This window comes from Balaenoptera borealis (assembly GCF_965194805.1).
Source record: "Balaenoptera borealis genome assembly, chromosome: X".
In the NCBI taxonomy this organism is placed as follows: domain Eukaryota; kingdom Metazoa; phylum Chordata; class Mammalia; order Artiodactyla; family Balaenopteridae; genus Balaenoptera; species Balaenoptera borealis.
The window spans coordinates 64669322-64689779 of record NC_138881.1 but is presented as its reverse complement, the minus strand read 5'-3'; the positions used below and the strand labels follow the sequence as shown (position 1 = coordinate 64689779).

General features: G+C 42.8%; 1 protein-coding gene across 1 annotated transcript; it reads right to left on the bottom strand.

Annotated features, from left to right (window-relative positions):
* Positions 1-25: 25 nt before the first annotated feature.
* PGK1 (phosphoglycerate kinase 1) lies at positions 26-20246 on the bottom strand. The gene is made up of 11 exons (XM_082377344.1): positions 20070-20246; positions 14174-14224; positions 11415-11570; positions 11156-11300; positions 7705-7808; positions 6943-7062; positions 3844-3958; positions 3412-3591; positions 1266-1443; positions 889-987; positions 26-514 (listed from the first exon to the last, which is right to left on the bottom strand). Exons 1-11 carry the CDS (start codon positions 20132-20134, stop codon positions 474-476), a joined length of 1254 nt encoding a protein of 417 aa, XP_082233470.1. The 5' UTR covers positions 20135-20246; the 3' UTR covers positions 26-473.
* Between the last annotated feature and the right edge of the window lie 212 nt (positions 20247-20458).

Here is a 20458-nt window from a genome sequence, read left to right as displayed (position 1 = left end):
AACAAAATATGACAGGAAAAAAATCCCAGTTTCAATGGATATTTTTATTATTTATTTAATAGATCACCAACTTCATCTCCCTCCTTACCAACAACTGGAATTTCATTTTGTTTCCATGCTGAGTGGTGAAACAATGACAAAGCTAATCAGAATAAGCTACTTCATAAAGAGAACTAAGCTAACACAGCTCACTTTCTTTTAACAGGCATAATACAAATATATGCACTCTAGAATGCAGAATGGTTTAGTCTCTAAGAAATTCAAATGGGATCTTGAAGAATGTAGGCAAAGCCAGGGTGCAGTAAAGGTGAGCTGAGATGCCGTACAACTGTTTAAGGGTTCCTGGCGCTACATCTCTTGGCCACTAGCCGAATCTTGACATAGGGGAAGATATTAGCTAATGCCAAGTGGAGATGCAGAAAGCACTAAGTTGACTTAGGGGCTATGCACAGGAACCAAAAGGCAGGAAAGTACTAAACACTGCTGAGAGCCTCCACCCCAGGAAGGACTTTACCTGTTTTTGAGAGAACACACACACACACAGTCAGCATTACTATAGGATCCACTAAGCCAGATCTGTCCCCTTCTATCCTCCCAATAACATATCAGCTCTTCTCTAGGGTATATGGCCAGGAGTTAGGTAACTTTTACATTTTGGGTCCCAGGTCTACTAGAGCATAACCTCTTTGAGAATAAGTCTTCCCATTTGGCCCTTCCCACCTCAAATGGAAGCCAGGAGCTTTATTTGAAACTCCTCCATTTGTACTGCCCAGCTAATGACTGCTAATGACAACACTATCTACCGTCTCCACTCCATTCTACTCACCTCTCACTGCATAAACCCCATCCTTCCCCCAAATAAGTCAAAAAAACATTAAAGAACCTCACCTTCCAGGAGCTCTAAACTGGCACCACCTCCGGTGCTCACATGGCTGACTTTATCCTCTGTGTTCCATTTGGCACAGCAAGTAGCAGTGTCTCCACCACCTGTTGAATGAAAGCCAAGTAAAAAGGGGAAAGGAGAGAAAAGAAAAAAGATTGGCACCAAAATTATAAGGCAATGTGCTCTCGAGCTCAAAAGGTAGCCAATAACCCCCCAAGTCCAACTCATTTAGAGGTTCCTCCATGAATTACATACCCATTTAGCTCTCAAGATTCACCTGGCACCAAGGAACCTAGGAAAAGTTAACCATTTCCCCTCTACTTTCCTCTGATCAGAATTCTGCCAGCTCACATTGGCGATAGCTTTGTACAGGACCCCTTACCTATGATGGTGATGCAGCCCCTGGAAGTGGCTTTCACCACCTCATCCATGAGGGCTTTGGTTCCTCGGGCAAAAGCTTCCCATTCAAATACACCCACAGGTCCATTCCACACAATCTGCTTAGCCCGAGCAACAGCCTCAGCATACTTCTTGCTGCTCTCAGGACCACAGTCCAAGCCCTAAGGGGCAGAGTTAAAAGAGAGGATGAAAGGATGAGCTACCAATAAAAGCTACTTAGAGGAGCAAATACCATACCTCCATCAAGACCAGAACTCAAGGCTGAACACCAGAGTGTCTTCTAGAACCAAAAGATACCCCTCATTCTTTAAAATTATAAATCTGTTCATATCCTTTATGGAAGATCATGTCTAAGGGAAAACCTCAAAAGTTATTTGATAAAAACATTCTTAGCCACACTATTTTATGATTGTGTGTAACCAGATAAGTGGTTTTCAACTAGGGTCAATTCCGTCCCTCCCTAGGGAACATATGGCAATGTCTCAAGACATTTTTGATTGTGATGATTTGGAGATGGTAGGGGGTTGCTTCTGGCATCTAGTGGCCAAAGATGCCTTAAACATCCTATAATGCAACAACAGCCCTCCACAACTAAAACTACCCGAGATGTCAATAGTGCCGAGGTTGAAAAACACTAAACTAGATCAGTGGTTCTCAAACGTGGTTGTGCATCAGAATCACCAGGATGGCTTGTTCGAGCACACATTTCTGGGCCTTACCCCCAGAGTTTCTGCTTCAGCAGGTCAGGGGCAGGGGACAGGAATCTGCATTTTTTAATGAGTTTCAAAATGATGCTGACACTGCTGTTCTTTTTTTAATTTATTTTTGGCTGCTTTGGTTCTTTGTTGCTGCGCGCGGGCTTTCTCTAGTTGCCACCAGCGGGGGCTACTTTTCGTTGCGGTGCGCAGGCTTTTCTCATTGCCGTGGCTTCTCTTGTTGTGGAGCACGGGCTCTAGGCTGGCGGGCTCAGTAGTTGTGGCTCCCAGGCTCTAGAACGCAGGCTCAGTAGTTGTGGTGCACAGGGTTAGTTGCTCCACAGCATATGGGATCTTCCCGGACCAGGGATCGAACCCATGTCCCCTGCACTGGCAGGCGGATTCTTAACCACTGTGCCAGCAGGCAAGTCCGATGCTGCTGTTCTTGAGACCACACTTTGAGAAACACTGAACTAAATAAAACCCACGTGCCTATCAAAAGGAAAGTGATGGGACTTCCCTGGTGGTCCAGTGGTAAAGAATCCGCCTTACAATGCAGGGGATGCGGGTTCAATCCCTGGTCAGAGAGCTAAGATCCCACATGCCACGGGGCAACTAAGCCCATGTGCCACAACTACTGAGCTCGCACGCCTCAACTACAGCCCGCATGCCGCAAACTACAGAGACCACAAGCTCTGGAACCCACGTGCCACAACTATGGAACCCACGTGCCACAACTACAGAACCCACATGCCACAACTACAGAGCCCACGTGCCCTGGAGCTCAAGCACCACAACTAGAGAGAAGCCCACGCGCCACAACGAAAGATGCCACATGCTGCAGCTAAGACCCGACGCAGCCAAAAATAAATTAAAAAAATAAAGAAATCTTAAAAGAAAAAAATAAGAAATATGTAAGCTTAAATTATTCTTAAAAAAAAGGAAAGTGATAAGCAAACTAGTATGTCACCGTTAACAATTTTGTACAGCTATTAGAATGATAAAATATGGAGAACATTACAATCAGCTAAATAAGTCTTTAATATACACATAAATTTTTCCCTGCTTGCAATAATTATACTTGTACTATCTTAATGTTTTCATATGAGAAAAATTTCTTATACAGGTTTCTAGGTAGCAACATAATGCAGAACAGCCCAAACCATGAAAGTACACAGCATCAGCCCCAGCACACAGTCAAGTACTTAATAAACATTAAATAGATGAAGAAAGAGAAAACAGTTTTGCCCCCACATTACTAATGAAAAGTCTTAGCAGCAATCTGATACCACTGCTTTTCCCCATGGATTCTCCCCGAAGGAGGGTCTCACTCAACATTTGGAGCCCTTCTTTTAAAATTCCCATTGGTTGGTTGAATGAATGATACCAAAATGTATTTGTTCACTCATACTACCAACCACCCAAGTGACTCACCATCCAGCCAGCAGGTATGCCAGAGGCCACAGTGGCTTGGCCAGTCTTGGCATTCTCATCAAACTTATCAGCAGTGACAAAGTCAACAGGCAAGGTAATCTTCACGCCATTCTTCTCAGCTTTGGATATCAGGTCTTTGACGATCTTGGATCCCTCTTCGTCAAACAGAGAAGTGCCAATCTACACAGGAAAGTCAAGATGATGAAGATCAGCCTCTATACTAAGAATGTGATTACCTCACAAAGCAGACAGGAACAAAATACAACACAATACAAAGGAATAATTCAAAGACGAAAGAAAAACAACTTGCAAAATAAATAAAAATGGGAGTTTTTAGGGCTCATGTCAGAAGCTAATTTCCTTTTTAAATTTACATAACCAGCTATTTCTCATGGAGAGCTATTTCACATCCACTTGGCATTGGTTTCCTACCTCCATGTTGTTGAGCACCTTAAGGAAGGTAAAGGCCATTCCACCACCAATAATCATTTCATTGACTTTGTCTAGCATATTACTGATCAGCTGGATCTTGTCTGCAACTTTAGCTCTGGAAGGGAAAGCAAGAATCATCACCCAAAGAACAAACAATGGACTAAGGAACTGATATTACATAAAGCCTGAGTTTTGATATTAAGAGACAGGAACAGAGAAATGTCCCACAGAGTGACAAAAGTATTGGCTAACTTTGCCCTACGTTTCTCCAACCCAAAAAGCCAATCCATTACTAAGAAATCCTTTTAAGGTGTAGCTCTTGGCGAAGAAGGGCTTAGAAGACTTACAATCATCTAAAGAAATCACAAGTTCCAGATAGATCTATTTTGCCCCTTCTCTCCCCCAAAAAATCAAAGGGTCAAGATTGCTAATTGTACCTGAGAAAGACTGCTAATTGTGGGATCCCTGAGCTCCCTGAAAACTGTCCTAATCCTAGAGCAGGAACCAGATTATATACCAAATGAATATATACTGAGCAAAAATAGATATTCACACTCTTAGGTCCATGCTCAGTTGCTGGAACATTTGCTTTATGGCATTCGTTATTCTATTGGACCACTTGATTCAACACACTGATTGAGCACTTACTCTGTGCCAAGGTTCTAGGTCTCTGAGAAACATCACTGGGCAAAAGAGAAGATCCCTACCCCTTTGGAGCTTATATTCTAGTAGAGGGAAATAAGATAATAAACACAGATGTACCTTTCACCTCCGAGAGAAAAAAAATATCTAAACAAAAGAAAAACATTCACTTGAGGCACAACCTTTAAAATCTTCACATAAGTAATAGCTTGCCTTCCACAAATATTCTTATATATCTAAATCCCACTTAAATGAACCAATCACCTTGGGCCTATCTACCTCTTCATTCAATAAACAAGATGATACCTACTCTGTGAGAGGCCCTATGCTAGGATTTGTGAAATGGAGGTTCAAAACAATAGCGATGTGGGAGAATAGATGGTAAGAGACTATAGATATCTCACTTGTAAAGATTGGTCACCACCAAGGGTAAGAATGGATTAACTGTTTTATACAGAAACAGACACACACAGAAAGAGAGAGAGAGACAGAGAAAGAGGGAGAAACGAGACTCAACGTCTTCTAAAGAATGTGGGATGTTCTACAGATCAAATGCCCTGCTTCTTCAACAAATCAATGGAATGAAAATAATAATGAAGAAGGAACTATTATAGAATAAAATATACCTAACAACCAAATGCAATGCATGGACTTCATCTGGATCCTTATTCAAACAAACTGACTGTAAAAAGGCATTTCTGAAATGATGGAGAATTTCTGAATACAGACTGGGTATTAGATGATAGTAATAAAATTGTTAAATTTTGTTAGGTATAACACACGGTGGTTATTTAAAAGAAATCTCATCAGTTATGAGATGCATACAGAAGTATGAGAAATGAAATTATATGATGCCTAAGGCTTGCTTTCAAATACTCCTGACAAAAAAAAGGATTAGAGGACAGATGAAACAGGATTGGCAAAAATGCCAATAATTACTAGAGCAGGGTGAGAGGTACCTGGGGGTTATTATACTATTCTTTCAACTTCTGTAATGTTTGAGCGTTTCCATAATAATGGGGCTTTTTTGCCCCATGCGGCTTGTGGGTTCTTGATTGAACCCGGGGATTGAACCAGGGCCCTCGGCAGTGAAAGCACTGAGTCCTAACCACTGGACCACCAGGGAATTCCCAACACAACGTTTTTTAATAAAATGTAAAATCTTCCCCTAAATTGTTAATGTTCTAAGGAGACTACATTGCAAGAAAGATGGCAAAAAAAACCCCTCCACATCAACTTCCCCAAAATAGCTATTTTAGGCAGAGTCCAAAACCTAATCAAAACCCCTAGGTGGCACTCACTTCCATATTCCAGATCTACGGAAGGTTGGAGAACAAAGCCCAACTCCTAATCTCCAGAGAAGCAAAGATCAGAGTCTGACCTTTATAAACCAGTGCACAAGAGGGGCAATGATTCCAGGACACAGATAACAACCTATACCCACCTTAACTATTTTTAGGACCCTGAAACTGGGCTCATGAACCTGGAGAGCAACTATGCTATCTGAAATTGACACCCAACTCCTGAGTCAGCATTCATAGGGAAATGCTGAGTGTGTTCACTCCCATGGAAAAAAGAAGCCCTGCTCGTAAAAGGGTCAGGAGCATCTAGCCATAAAGAGGCTGCCATCTAGATAGCCATGCCAAGTGACAAGATCTTACCCAAGCAGTCCCAGGTCTCTGTCCCTACTTTATCACCTAAAATGTACCCTCCTAGCCTCTTGAGTTGCACTTCTGAAATTCGTATTTTTAACTAAGCCAGTAGAATATCACTATTCACAGGGTACCTTTCCCCATAGGAGAAAATATAAAAAGGTATGTGAACTGGAGAAATGAGTTCCAAATGATATATTAAACACATATGAGGAGGTTTTCATATCTGAGAGGCTGAAGTGCTTCAAAAATCGTTAGATGAGCAATGGTGGATCTTTCCGATTCTTCCCTCCAGAGCCACTTTCTATCCTTTCCAGCCCTGTTCTCTGTCCCAGGAGGCTGACCTGAGTGGACTGCATCAAGGAGTTCCCTTGCCCTCTGACACCCAGCTAGGTTGCAGCCCATTGTGGGTAGGAGGGGGTACATCAGCAGGACATTAAAAGATCAGAGTATCTATTTCCCTGGCTCCTTCCCTGCTAGATGACTATCCCTACATCCCTTGACCAAAGGCTACGGTTTCTATCACAGGGACCTCTCCACGCAACCACCCTCTCTGGATTTTGGTAACCATCCCTTTCCTTTTTCCCTTCAGGCCTAAGGATGGTGATGACTGTTGCCCCAGATTACTGTACTGTCCCTTCTGGGTTTCCCTAAACCCTACCCACACCTTTGTAGACAGTCCCTTTATTAAATTCTCCTCAGTCACCCAGTTTGATTGTGCTATCTGACAATAAACCACCCAAGTTATGGCCTACTACCAGGCAAAAACACTACTTAAAGCATGATCTTGAAGAGTTCTCCATACCCGCCCAGGATGGCCAGGAAGGGTCGCTCTGGGCTCTCCAAGGCCTTGGCAAAGTAGTTCAGCTCCTTCTTCATCAAAAAACCTCCAGCCTTCTCTGGCAGATTTACTCCCACCATGGAGCTAGAAATGAACAGAGACATTCAAATGTTAGGTCAACCCCTAGCAATTCTCCCAATTCTAGAGGCCATCTCCTTATCACTGAAAATATTTTCACTTTTGAGATGCCAGGCCACCACGGTTTTCATGCCCAAACTGCAACAAAACACTTAGGTACAAGATAAGATTTTTGACTAATAATGCAGGGTCAAGGGGAACAAGTGAAAAGCAATGCCCTAAGGTAGAATTTAAGATACCCAATTAATAGTCTTCAGGCCAAGGGTTTAACCACAATAAATAATCAGCCAGGTGACGACAACAGGAAAGGATTCCTCAGTTTGCTTCCTACTGACAGCCTAAGATTCCACTCCCACAGCATTCACAAAGGGAGAGCTCTCCATGAAATATCCCAAAGTGAGACAGAGGAACATCTTCCTGAAGCTCGACAAAAAGCTCCACAATTCTCAACATTTGCTTTTATTTCCTCTTTAGATCGGAGATACTCAAGAAGAACCTCAGTGTAATTTGTAGCTCCAATTAGAGATAGAAGCCAAAAAGATCACAATATAATACAGAAATATCCAAAAGCAAGCCAGAGCTTGGGCTGCTCAAGTAAACAGAGAAATAATGCTCCCAGTTTGACAATGAGCAAAAAACTTTTAGTACCTGTGGGCTCGGTGAGCAGTGCCAAAAGCATCATTGACATAGACATCCCCTAGCTTGGAAAGCGAAGCTCGAAAGGCTTCTATTTTGGCTGGCTCAGCTTTAACCTGCAGAGAAAAACAAACAAAAAAAAGGAAAAACAACAACACAGGAAATGTTGATGGCTCCAAAGACAACTGTAAAAGCATTTCATACCAAGAGTCCTCTTCAACATCTATAAAGACCCTGAGTTGGTAGGATAGTAGGTTTTTGTTTTTTTTGTTGTTGTTTTTGTTTTATTTACTTATTTATTTATTTATTTTGGCTGTGTTGGGTCTTCCTTTCTGTGCGAGGGCTTTCTCTAGTTGCGGCAAGCGGGGGCCACTCCTCATCGCGGTGCGCGGGCCTCTCACTGTCGCGGAGCACAGGCTCCAGACACGCAGGCTCAGTAGTTGTGGTTCACGGGCCCAGTTGCTCTGCGGCATGTGGGATCCTCCCAGACTCGAACCCATGTTCGAACCCATGTCCCCTGCATTGGCATGCAGATTCTCAACCACTACACCACCAGGGAAGCCCAGTTTTTAAAACTAGCAACAGGATCTGTTCTTTCTTCCTAATATTCCAGGTCTTTTGGTCATTTCTGCATGTTTCTGCTCTCCTCCACCTTCCCTCAAATTGCAAGCCTAAGATTCCTGAACCACAGCTTAACCCGTAATCACATCCCACTGGCCTCTCTCCAGCTCCTAGGACAAGACTCAAATTATCCTTCTCTCTCCTTATCTTGACTCATTTCCTCATTTTCACATATTCTCCTTGTAAAATTTAGGATTATACTTGAGTCAAGCCGCTGGCTACCAAGACCTTTCTGCAAAGGGAAAAAGGCCCTCATATATATTCCTCATCAAAGCAACAAGGGCAGGCTGGAACAGAGAAGGCAGATGGAAACATGACAACAGAAAAGGACCTCAGAAACATTTTATATAATAGCAAAAGGAGATAATTCATATAGCCTTCCCTGGAAGTTAGGCATCTGATAAAACAATACACTTCTACAAAAAAGAAAGAGGAACAAAAAGTAGAAGTAAAACATAGGGCTTTGAATGTCGGCTAACTATCCAGGGATAATACCCGCCCCCCACGCTCCCATAGGGGAAAGAAAGCAGGGCGGCAAGATGAACAGAGTCTCAAGTAGGAAACAAAGCAAAGATGCACAGGAAGCCAGATAACAGGGACATGGCAGAGAAGAGCACAAAACAGATGTTTCTTTCAGTCACTGTCCACTCCCATTCTCCCATGTACTGAGAAGAAGGAGGCTGCCACAGATAACAGGTGCTTTCCTCTAATGAACCAAAGAATGCAGGGGCACTAATGCTAAAACTGAAGACTGTAGAGCCCCCATAATCTCTTTACAGTGGAATATCATCTGCCACTGGTGACTGCAAGACAATGTGTGTAGTAATGAAAACACTGCCCAAATGGCAGGAGACCTGGGTTCTAGGACCAGGTCTGACGCTAATTTACTGTGTAACCTTTGTCAAGTTGTTCTCTGCCCCTGAAATCTTCCCATCTATTAAAAAGGGAAGATAACCCCTCTATTTAAGAAGAATTGTTTGAGGAAAAATGAGACAAATTGAAAGCTCTTCATGGAAAAGGTACTATAGAAATTAATAGTAAGAAGAACCCATTTCTCATTTTTGATCTGCCAATAACTAGAAGGAAGAGAATGCTCCTAAAAAACCAATGCAGGCACACTGGATAAAGGAAAAATTTCATGCCCTCGCTTTGTTTTTATCCACTTTGAACTTATGGCTGGCTCCCGAAATTTCAAGGCATGGAAAGCCACTGGACACTAAATGTAAAGTAAACTAACTAAAAAAGACATAGACTAGCATAGTTGGTTCATCACTTCCTGAATAAAAGGTTTTGCCTCAATTTGCCAGTTGCCTCCTGCCATTTCTAAGCCCGAGCGTCTAGCAGGTTGAGTTTCAGTCTAAAAGGGCACCAAATTTTAGGTCAGCATTTGACTCATACTACTGTAGCAAGACCATGCCAAAGGCAAGATAAGGCAAGACCAGAGCCTGCAGTGCTAAGAAAAGAAACTGCTTGAAAGCAGGCACTGCGATGACCTTAAGAAATGTCAGAAGTACAACGGGAGGTTGAGACGCTAGCCTCAGAGCATCTTGTTCCACAAGATACTAAAGACCTTAAGAGTGGAAAGTACTTAAAGGGTGCTTTCAGCTTCCCTTCTACCAATAGGCAAATTCCAAATCATCTTCAAAGAGCCAGCTTTATCATTTAATATTTGAATTCTGGTTGTCGGTCACAGTAATCTATTTTATGGGTTATCTATGGTTGCCTTTTTAAAAAATTTTTGTTTTTTTCCCTATGGTTGCTTTTGCACAACAATGGCAGAGCTGAATAGTTCCAACAGAGACCATATAAGGTTGTGGCTGACCGTATGGTCCGCAAAGCCTGAAATATTTATTGTCTGGCCCTTTACAGAAAGTTTGCTGATCTAATGGACTGAGCTCTATGTAAGGCCCAGCAACGGTACCACTACCTCTAACTTTAATCAAATGACTGCCTTTCTGAGACCTAGGTTTTTTTTGAAAATACGATATCTGTACTTCCTTAAGAAGAAATTCAAAGATGCTTTACACTTCTTAAGAAAAATGTCTTAAACCCAAGGCAGTATCATCATGACCATCATTTACCCAACTACAATCAAATGTCCCAAATAGTCCCTTTCCACTTGACTTAGGAAAGTACTTTTTCTGCTCACATGATTCTTTTCTAAGAAAATCCCAATGATATCAAATTTAATTTAGTGTGTTAAAAGTCCCAAGCTCAAGCTTTAAGTTAATTCCCCTTCTAAATAAAAATACAGATTGTCCTTCCATAACACACCAGGGCCTGTTGCTTAGAAAAACAGTTCCAGCCTTGACAAACAAAAAATCTAAAACTGGCTCTGCTGGAGGAACACCTGGTGTATCATGGATACTCACCGCCATGCCCCCAGCCAACAACCACCTGTGAATGTCTGCTCTCAGCACTTGGCAATCACAGCCTCCCCCTTTGATAGGATATAATCACATACTATTAGAAAAAACAATCTTCATGTATCACAGGCCAGGTGTGTAACAAAGGGACAATTAGAAGCAGCATGTTCACCAAATCCTCGTACACCCAAATGGTGTTCACGTATTTTTCCAAGGTATTTCAAAACTACTTGAGCATGATGAGGAGGGCTTCTGGGATGCTGACAATATCCTATTCTCTGACCTAGGTGTTGGTTACACAGGTGTGCTTACTTTGTGATAATTCATCAAGCTGTGCATTTGTGCATTTTTAATCGTATGCTGTACTTCAATAAAAAGCTGTCAAAATAAACATGAGCTTCCTCTACTCTTCAATCACAGTCTCTTATACACTCAGCCCTCCTCACCTCCACTAATGTCAAAATCACAGGTCCTACCTTGTTCCCAGAAGCATCTTTTCCCTTCCCTTCTTCCTCCACATGAAAGCGAAGGTTCTCCAGCAGGATGACAGACCCAGCAGCTGGGTCAGCACAAGCTTTCTCCACTTCTGGGCCCACACAGTCCTTCAAGAACAAAACATCCCTGGGGAGAGCACAACATGGAAAACACTTGAGCAGTCGGAAAGTTAAGAACCAATAACAACATGCTTGACAACATCTGTCACAGAGTCCACCAGCACCAGAGCCTGAAACGTACTTGCCCAGCAGAGATTTGAGTTCTACAGCAACTGGCTGCAAGGAGTACTTGTCAGGCATGGGGACACCATCAGGCCGGCCCAGGTGGCTCATAAGAACAACTGACTTGGCTCCATGGTCCAAGCAGAATTTGATGCTTGGAACGGCAGCCTTGATCCTGCAACCAAAAAGAGACAACAGGTAGAGTAAGGTTACTCCTAAGAATTAGTGGGAACTATTCTATTCATGGTCTCATAAAACATAAAGCCCCCTTTCTTCTCCAAATTCCTTCAGACCTACTGTCAACAACTCAGCGATGGTCCTCAGGTCCATGTGCAGAGGAAGAAGTTAATTAGGATGTCAACCCTCCCCCTAGGATTATACAATCTCATCATGTTTTGCCCCTTATGCAGAAAAGAGTTAATATAGCAGGACTGAAGCTGCTATCTTCAGAAGGACCTGCTTGCAAGGTTGGCCCTTAGCTGGTATCTGGGAACTTGGCTTTTGAAGTGGTCCCTCAGTTCTCTGACAAGGGCTGCTCACAGTCCCTAGACTGTCTGTACAAACAAGGTGATTTACGCTCAACACTTGCTTCCCTCTAAGAGGAATTTTGGTAGTTGCTGGGCAGAGGGTGCCTATGTGATCAGCTGCCAGTAAAAATCTTGGGAGCTGAGTCTCTAAAGGGCTTCTCTGGACAGAAACATTGTACGCAATTATTGCATTTTTCACTGCTGGAGAAAGGAGCACGCTTGGTGTGTCCCATCATGAGAGGGAGAAAGCATGGAAGCCCATGCATGGATTTCTCCAAATTCTGCCTGTGTCTTTTCCCTTTGCTGATCCTGTCATGCATCCTTTCACTGTAATAAACTTTAGCAGTGAGAACTATATGCTGAGTCCTGTGAGTCCTTCCAGTGAATCACCAAATATGTGGGTGGTCTTAGGGACCCCTGAAACATCCTAAGTGTTCGACTGTGGAAGAAATATAAAATTCCCAAATCTTGAAACCATTACAAGAAATTTGGGGAAAACTGAAAAACATGTAACTTTTCTGCACCCGTTACAGATCCTAAGTCACTTTTTTACGTAGGTAAAAATAAATACATTATATAGAATGTGGTTTACATAATGCATCGCATTTACTAAATTATAGTTTAACCTAACATTTATTAAACCTCCTTTAAACACTTCAAATTTTTGTTACAAACCCAATTCTAACTTTCCATTCTTGGCAGTCTTTAAGAAATTAAAATTGATAACAAAGAAAATCATTTATTTATTCAACAAATATTTATTGGATGCTTCTTTTGTGGCAGCTACTATATCAGATTCTGAGAATACAATAGTAAATAAAATAGTCTCTGCTCTCATAGAAGTGGTAAGAACTATGGAGAAAATAAATCAAGGTAGGGGGACAAGAATGACTGGAGAATAGTGGTGAAGGGGATTTTAGAGAGGGTGGCCAGGGAAAGTCTCTCTGATAAGGTGATATTTCAGCAGAGAATGGAATAATAAAAAGCCAAGTTATGTTTCTAAAATATCTTATGCTACTTGGCAGATATAGAAACTCATTTATACCAAATAAAGAAGAAACCTTCATCAGGTACAACGTTTGCCCGATGAAACCAAATTAATCTTCAGGGCTATCCCTTATTGGCCAAGTTCTATTATTTCTAATGCTTCATTTTGTTAATCAACTCCATGGAGTTCTGAAAATGAAAAGATCTACTCAGACCTGTTTCTCTGTTTTTTACTTATAAAATACCTTGATAGGCATATTTCCAATCTTTTATGTGTGCTACAGAAAATAATGAAAGTCAAGAAGGGTCAGAGGTGCCTTGTACAAAGACGTTCCACTATGGTGCAGCAGGGATGTGCTTGGCAAAATGCCAGGCTCTATTCTGGGGCCAATATCTGAAAGTGTTCTGGGTCTATACCTGCACTGTACTATATGGTAGCCATTAGCCACAGGTGTCTCCTGAATACTAGAAATGTGGCTAGTCCAGATTGGTATGTGCTGGATCTCAAATAATACCAAAAAAGTTAAATGTTCCTTTGATTAATTTTTAATTGATTACAAACTAAAATGATTATTTGGGGCTTACTGGATTAAATAAAATGTATTATTACGTTCACCTGTTTTTCTTTACTTTTTTAATGTGGCCACTAGAAAATCTTAAATTACATGTGGCTCATATTATATTTTTATTAGACACTGCTGGTCTATACCATTGGAACGTACCTTTCCAGCTCAAACCTTTCATTTAAAATTTAAAATAAAAACCTTCTTTTACAATCTAGTCAAAAGCAAGAGCAATACTATCACTTAAAATTTCTGCTTCTGAATCTAGGAGCCAAGACATTTGGAGCAGCCTAAACCGACTGAAAATATTACTTCTGAAGTCTTTTCCCTTAAATCAAAATTCTCGAAAACTGATTTTATCGGGGCCAGCTAGAATAGGGGCTTGTAAAACTACATGCACAGTTCTTCATTTTGCAAGGGAAGCCAAGTAACCTTAAACCTTTATATTCTTTAAAAATGCATAATCCCAAATTCTTCAAATTTAAAAAAAATGGGGGGAGAAAAAAATCGCTTTCTTAAAATGATTTTTTTCAATCTCTAAATTCTCATAAGAAGGCAAACCAGATGGTGGGTTGTTGAAAGCCAAGATCACATGGCTTAAGTTGCCATAGTTCTACAATAAGGAAGTAAAACCATTTCATCCCATATACTCAGACCCAGGTACATCGTAAACCTAGCTCAAGGATTAGCAGGGACATTACCTCTGGTTGTTTGTTATCTGGTTGTTCTTCATAGGAACATTGAAGTCCACTCTGAAAAAGAAACAAAGTGTTGGGTTCAGAGCCATGATCAATTTTTCATTCCCCCAAAGATTAGGAGAGAGACTTTTAGTGAACCAGTTAAATAAGTTGGAAGTTCAAAAGTCACCTTAAAAATAATCAGCAGTATCAGAAGATGGTGATTAGCCATGGGGAGGAGGGTGGGAGTAGTGACTGGGATAGGACACCAGGGGGAGCTTCAGGGGTTCTGGTAACGTTCTCTTTCTTGACCTGGGTGACGAATGTGCTCCTTTAGTGATTGCTCTTTGAAGCTTATGATTTGTGCCCTTTTAGGTACGTATCTCATACTTTTTAAAAGAGAAATTTTAAAAAATAAAAAACAACTTAAATCACAGGAACTAGCCCTGAAGACCAGGGAAGCTAAAGCCAGTTCCATCTAAAAAGATTTCTATGTGGGCCCAGCATGATAGTATCTAATAAGAGTGGCAGCTGGAGGAGTGAGGGGTTATAGGGAACACGTATGGATTTTGATTCCTTTGATAGTATTTCTGGGTTCTAAGGAAGCAAACATTACTCAAAAGAAAAAAATTAATTGGAACAATAAAACACGTCAAGAGAATATCATTCTTTTGGGAGAAAGGCTGGGACCTCGGGACCAGAAAGAAACCCAGTATCCAGGACCAAGTTCAAACAGTATCCTTCAAGCAAAACACAGACAATAACAAGAAGATAGCCTCTTTCTAAAAGCCTGAGAGGACACTTTGCTGTACACCTGAAACTAACACAACATTGTAAATCAACTATACTTCAATAAAAAAATTTTTTTTAATTAAAGAAAATAAAAGGCTTAGAGGAGAGGATGGAACATGTGACCCTGCCCACCTGACAAACAGGCAATTAGGAAAGAAATGATCCAGATAGCACAAGCAGGAAATTCCCTGGCGATCCAGTGGTTAGGATCCACTGGTTAGGACTGCTGGGGGCCAGGTTCAATCCCTGGTCGGGATCCCACAAGCCACATGGCACAGCACACGGCCCGAGGGTGGCGGGGGGAGGGGGAGGGGTGTGGATAGCAATTTACTGCAGTCTCCTTTCTTACCCAACAGATTGCTGCTTTACCATTTTTAAGAACTGATCATTCCTTCCCCCTTCTTGCAAACTCCTTAGAACCTCAGGCTACTTCAATCTGACTGAAAACGATGTGCGATAGCTATTTGTAAGGTATAAGTTTTGCCTGCCAAGATCCTTTTTAAGTGATTTTTTTTCTCATCTCTAGAATGGGGATGATACTACTATCTACTTCACAGTTATTGTGAAAATTAAATGAGTTACCGATTTGGAAAGTGCTTTGGAGAGTAACTGATACACAGTAAGTGCCATAAAAGTGGTAGCTATTATTATACATGCTAAGGCTTCTCCAAAACGTGATTCTGTGATCTAAAAGGCAGATCAACCATTACTAAAAACAGCTAGCAACACGCACTAAGGGACTACAGTGAAGGTATGACCTAGTTAAAAAGACTGCTGCCATGTTTGACCACAAAGTTCCATCACTAGGCCTTCCTCTCTAAGGCTGAGGCTTGGTAGACAATTACAAAATCCTAGACCTACTAAGAAGACCACCAATTTCCTATGTCCCCTAGGTCTGTACTCTAGTTCACTGAAGAACAGCTTTTCCAAAGGTGAGTTGAAGGACTACTTCTGTATTCAAACATTTTAATTAAAATCTTAAAAAAATAAAGGCAGTATGCCTCTAAAGAAAGAAATACAGTCTACTTAATTTCAGGCTACTCGATTCTGATTCTAAGCATCTTCTTTAAATATCCTGAACAAGGCCCCTGCCAGCCTTAAAGTGCATTCCAAAGAGGACAGAGTATCCCATTACCAAGAGTCATTTTCTCCCACCCCCTGCAGCCTCCCAGAAGGCCCACATTCAAAAGGGCTAATGGCAAGGGGCTGAGCATAAGCCACCCTTGCAGTGCTGCTCCCTACCCCCAAGCCCTGACAGAGAGGAAGTTCTTTGGAAACATTCAAGAATCTCTCTCATCTATCCACACTGCCATGGCATAGCTTACTGATGAGAATTGGACTTGTATTCTCTTCTCATTGCTTGTGGAATATCTTCCCTCATCATCTCCTAGACTCTCAACAACAGGTCTGCTTTTAGCTTCTCCTGTCTAAGGACTCCACCACAGAAACTGCTCTGACCTACACATTCCACTGGTTCTGTGTAAAATCTGCACCCCTTCCTTTTCCACTTCCCTTAAACAATCCCGAGCTTAGCCTCAGGCACAAAGTCAGATATCACTACACACCAATCATAATGGCTGAAATTAAAAAATGACATCAAACGCTAGTGAGGATGCAGAGCCATTGAGCACTCATATACTGCCAGTAGGAATGTAAAATGATGCGGCTGCTTTGGAAAACAGTCTGGGAATTCCTCAAAAGGCTAAGCATATGACCCAGCAATTCCACTCCTAGGTGTTTACCCAAAAGAAATGACAGCATATGTCCATACCAAGACTTGTGAACAAATGTTCAACATTCACAGAAGCTTTATTTGAAATAACTCCAAACTGGAAACAACCCAGATGTCCTTCAAACTGTGGACCATCCATAGCATAGACTACTACTCAGCGATACAAGGAATGAACTATTGATACATGCAACATGGATAAATCTCAAGGGCATTATGCTAGGTGAAAAAATGCCATCCCAAAGGGTTATATACTGTGTGATTCCACTTATATAACCTTTTTGAAATAACAAAATTTTACAAATGGAGGAGAGATTAGTAGTTACCAGAGGTTTAGGAATGGAGTGAGAGAGGCCACGACTCTAAAGGAGTAGCATGAGGGAGATCTTGACAGTGCTCAAACAAAACTAGTTTTGTATCTTGATTGTGGTGGGAATTACACAAATCTACACATGTGATAAAACAGCAAAGAACTATATACTTTATTCCAATGTCAACTTCCTTCCTACTCTTGATATTGTACTATAATTATGTAAGATGTATCCAATGAAGGAAACTGGGTGAACACAGGACCTCTCTATACTATCTTTGCAATCTCCTGTGAATGTATATAATTATTTCAAAATGAATCTTAAAAATATTAATTTAGTTGTAATAAAGATATCAAGACTATCACCTGAAATCGCAGGAGTCCAGGCCCAGTTCCATTAAAAGTTCTCAGAGGAACCATTCCCACCCTCGCTTTACTGCCTCTGACTACAAAATTGGGGTATTATGGCTCCCTTAGAGACTTCTTTTTTCTCCCCTGCTCTCAGTTTTTCCCCCCCTGTTTCTTCTTCCACTACACCAAGGCTGTTGCTTAACAAGTTACAACAGGTTAGGGAAAAAAGAGTGAGGTTTAAAAAAATGGGAGGAGGGAGAGAGGTGGGGGAGAGCAAGCAAAAGGGAAGCGCTTCACAAGTCGGCAAAGGAGTAAGACTGGCAACCTATGAGAGGAAAAAAGGAAATGACATTGCAAAAATTAAACAGGAAATTTACTCAAAGGGCCAAATGGAGTCCTAAAAAACTGAGGTAGAACCTGATAATTAGCCAGTCAGAGATTTCCGGCTATCTGAAGTTCCCTCAACAAATCAGTCAATTTCCCTTGGCAATTCAAAGCAGGGGCCCGAAGACTCTACAAACATCACAGCTCCCTTTTGCAAGACAAAGAAAGGAGGCAAGTGAAGCAGCCACTACTCCGGAGGCCCCACTTCCGGAACACTGCCAGCAAGCACCACATAAAGGCAATTGAGACAAAAAGAAATTTGAGCTGACGAGGCATGGCTGCCTCTGTTCTAGAGCTACATTAATAATCTGAGAAAAAAGCAACGTCCTGTTCTCAGGCCAAATAAGTTCTATCCAGATTACAGGGAAAAATTATTGACTGCAACCTTCAGCAGACAAAGCTCTATTTTAACCTGTCCCTATTCACTATGTCCAAGAATTTAGAGAATCTGGTTGGTAGCCAAGGAGACCCAAATTCTAGTCCTGGCTCTACCACCAACTTGCTAGTTCAGTGACCTTGGACAGGTCATTTTCCATCAGCAAAACAGGACTAGCCAATCATTTCAAGGCTCAGGGTTAATCTGTGTTAAATGAAACTTTAAGACCTTGGGCAGAAACATATTTCGTATTAGGTCCAGAGGGAGAAAAGATAAGCACCTCCTCTAGTCTCACTCCCAGCCAGCCCAGATAATTCCTCAAGCCAGTTTCCCTGGGAAGAGAGGAGATAAAGCCCAAGACTGCAATTGTAGGAAGGTAGCCAAGATGATGCCCCACCTCTTGTCTTTCAGCTGGTGCCTGCATCTGGAAAGGTCAGCCTTGAGCACAGTGGAGACGGGAGGAAATCACTAAAATCTAAGATCTAGTTGCATGCCAATGTCCACTTGTCCTGTTTTTCATAGGGTCTATCCCCCTTCCTTAAGAGCACCTGAGGGGTAGATAGGGCCCTTATCTAATACTAGGATGGCTATGATTCCTACTTTGTCCAGATTGCAAAGGACTAGGTGATTTAGCAAAAGGGGGACACCAGGTGTTCTTCATGGCCATAAGCCATTGAGTTCTTTTAATTATTTCCATAGCAGGGCAGAGAAGGCCAATTGCAAACTAATAGTGGCCATAATGAAATTAGAGGGAAGGGGAGAGCTACATCAACTTTTAGGGTGTCCATACAGTTCACTAATTCACAGTGCATACCTTCGTTTAAGCCTTAGGTAAAGGCAGATCCCCTACTGCTTTCTGCATCCATTAATACGCAAAAGTTGCCCTCTCTTGAACCAGCCCAAATTGGGAAAGGGGCTGGATCACATCATGCACATGCCTGCCCATCAATCAACCACTTCCCTAAAAGGACAAGACTACACAACGCTATCAGTGCAAGCCCTTATGGCCCCCACAAAAGCACCACCCTTGGATCCTGTCAAGGTCAAGTCCATCAGTTACATACCTAACTGAATTCCTGCACTTAGCTCCTGGCATGCACGAATGTACATGTTACAAAAAGGATAAATGTAAAAGCTCCACACATTATACTAGTTAATTCTGGCAAACAAGGGAAAAGCCATGTTGGTAAGTGACCAGGAATCCACATGTTTGGAGTAAAAGACCCCAAAGCGCATGGGGAGCCTTCGCCACTTCTAATATCCTGCTTCTCTAGCCACCTGTGGGGGTGAGGTTAGAAAACAGCAAGAATGAGCAGCCACACCCTTCTCTAGCATTACCCAGTATGTGGCACAATCCTGGTGCAAAACCCATGGCCTGTAGTCCAAAGACACGTAGAGCGGCAGCGGCCTGTTACATAAGCCCTGCAGGGCCTCCTTCGGTGCGCCCACCCCACCTCTCCCTCCCACCCCCAACGCTTTAGTGGGCTCTACTCCTGAACAACGAAATCAACATTCTCTGGGAAAGATGTCCTTTTGTGCAGGGCCATTTCTGATTTGTCTGGGATGGTCTACGGTGGTGGGAGAAGGGAAACTAACCAAATGACCTTTCAAGGTCCCTTCCCTGGGGGTCTAGGGATCTGCAGGCTAAGCATCACATCCCACCTCGCCAACCGGGAACTGGAGGCGATAGAACTGCCTTTCAGAAATAAGAGAAGAGAGCAAAATGGATCCCTGCAATCTGAGCCCTTCCTGGGTGGATCCACCCCCGCAAAGGGCAACTTCGGCTCACTTTTTGGGTTGGGGAAAATGAGGTTAGAAACCGTTAAACCCGGGCAAAGCTTCAGCCACAATGGTGGGCAGCCCAGTCCTGCAGGGCTAGGACCCATGGGGCCGAGACGAGGACTAAAGGCCACTTTGGGCAGGAGGGAAAGCAAGTCGGCCCCGGCCGAAGAGGCTGCGGCAGAGTCCCGAGGATTACCTCATGATGACCCGCTTCCCCTTCACGTCCATCTTGTCCAGAGTCAGCTTGTTAGAGAGCGACATCTTGGCAATTCAGCGGCAGCGAGAGGCCGAGGGAAGAGACTGTGCAGCGACAGCGGCAGAGACTGCAGCCGACTCGCGCTCGGAACGCGTGGAAAATGCCGAGCGCCTAGCGGACCCGGTCGCCCCGCCTCCCACCTCGCCCCGCCCCTTTCCGGCCGCCGCACCCTGCTCGCCGGCCACGCGGGCAGCTATAGGACGCGGCCCGAAGGCGCCTGCGTGCTGCTATTGTTCCAAGGCGCTGTCAGTCTGCGAGGGCGCTGGCGGGACGTGCTGCTGCCGTCTGTCACGTCCGGCACGCAGCGAGCCGCTGGGAACCTTCGTGAC

Bases quoted from the DNA above. Each gene is read 5' to 3' on its own strand.
- PGK1 (XM_082377344.1), bottom strand. From the start codon at position 20,134: ATGTCGCTCTCTAACAAGCTGACTCTGGACAAGATGGACGTGAAGGGG. The intron at 11,571-14,173 runs GTAATGTCCCTG...TTTTGGTTGCAG, and splicing joins CAGATAACAAACAACCAGAG to GATCAAGGCTGCCGTTCCAA. The intron at 988-1,265 runs GTAAGGGGTCCT...TTCATTCAACAG, and splicing joins GGGCTGCATCACCATCATAG to GTGGTGGAGACACTGCTACT.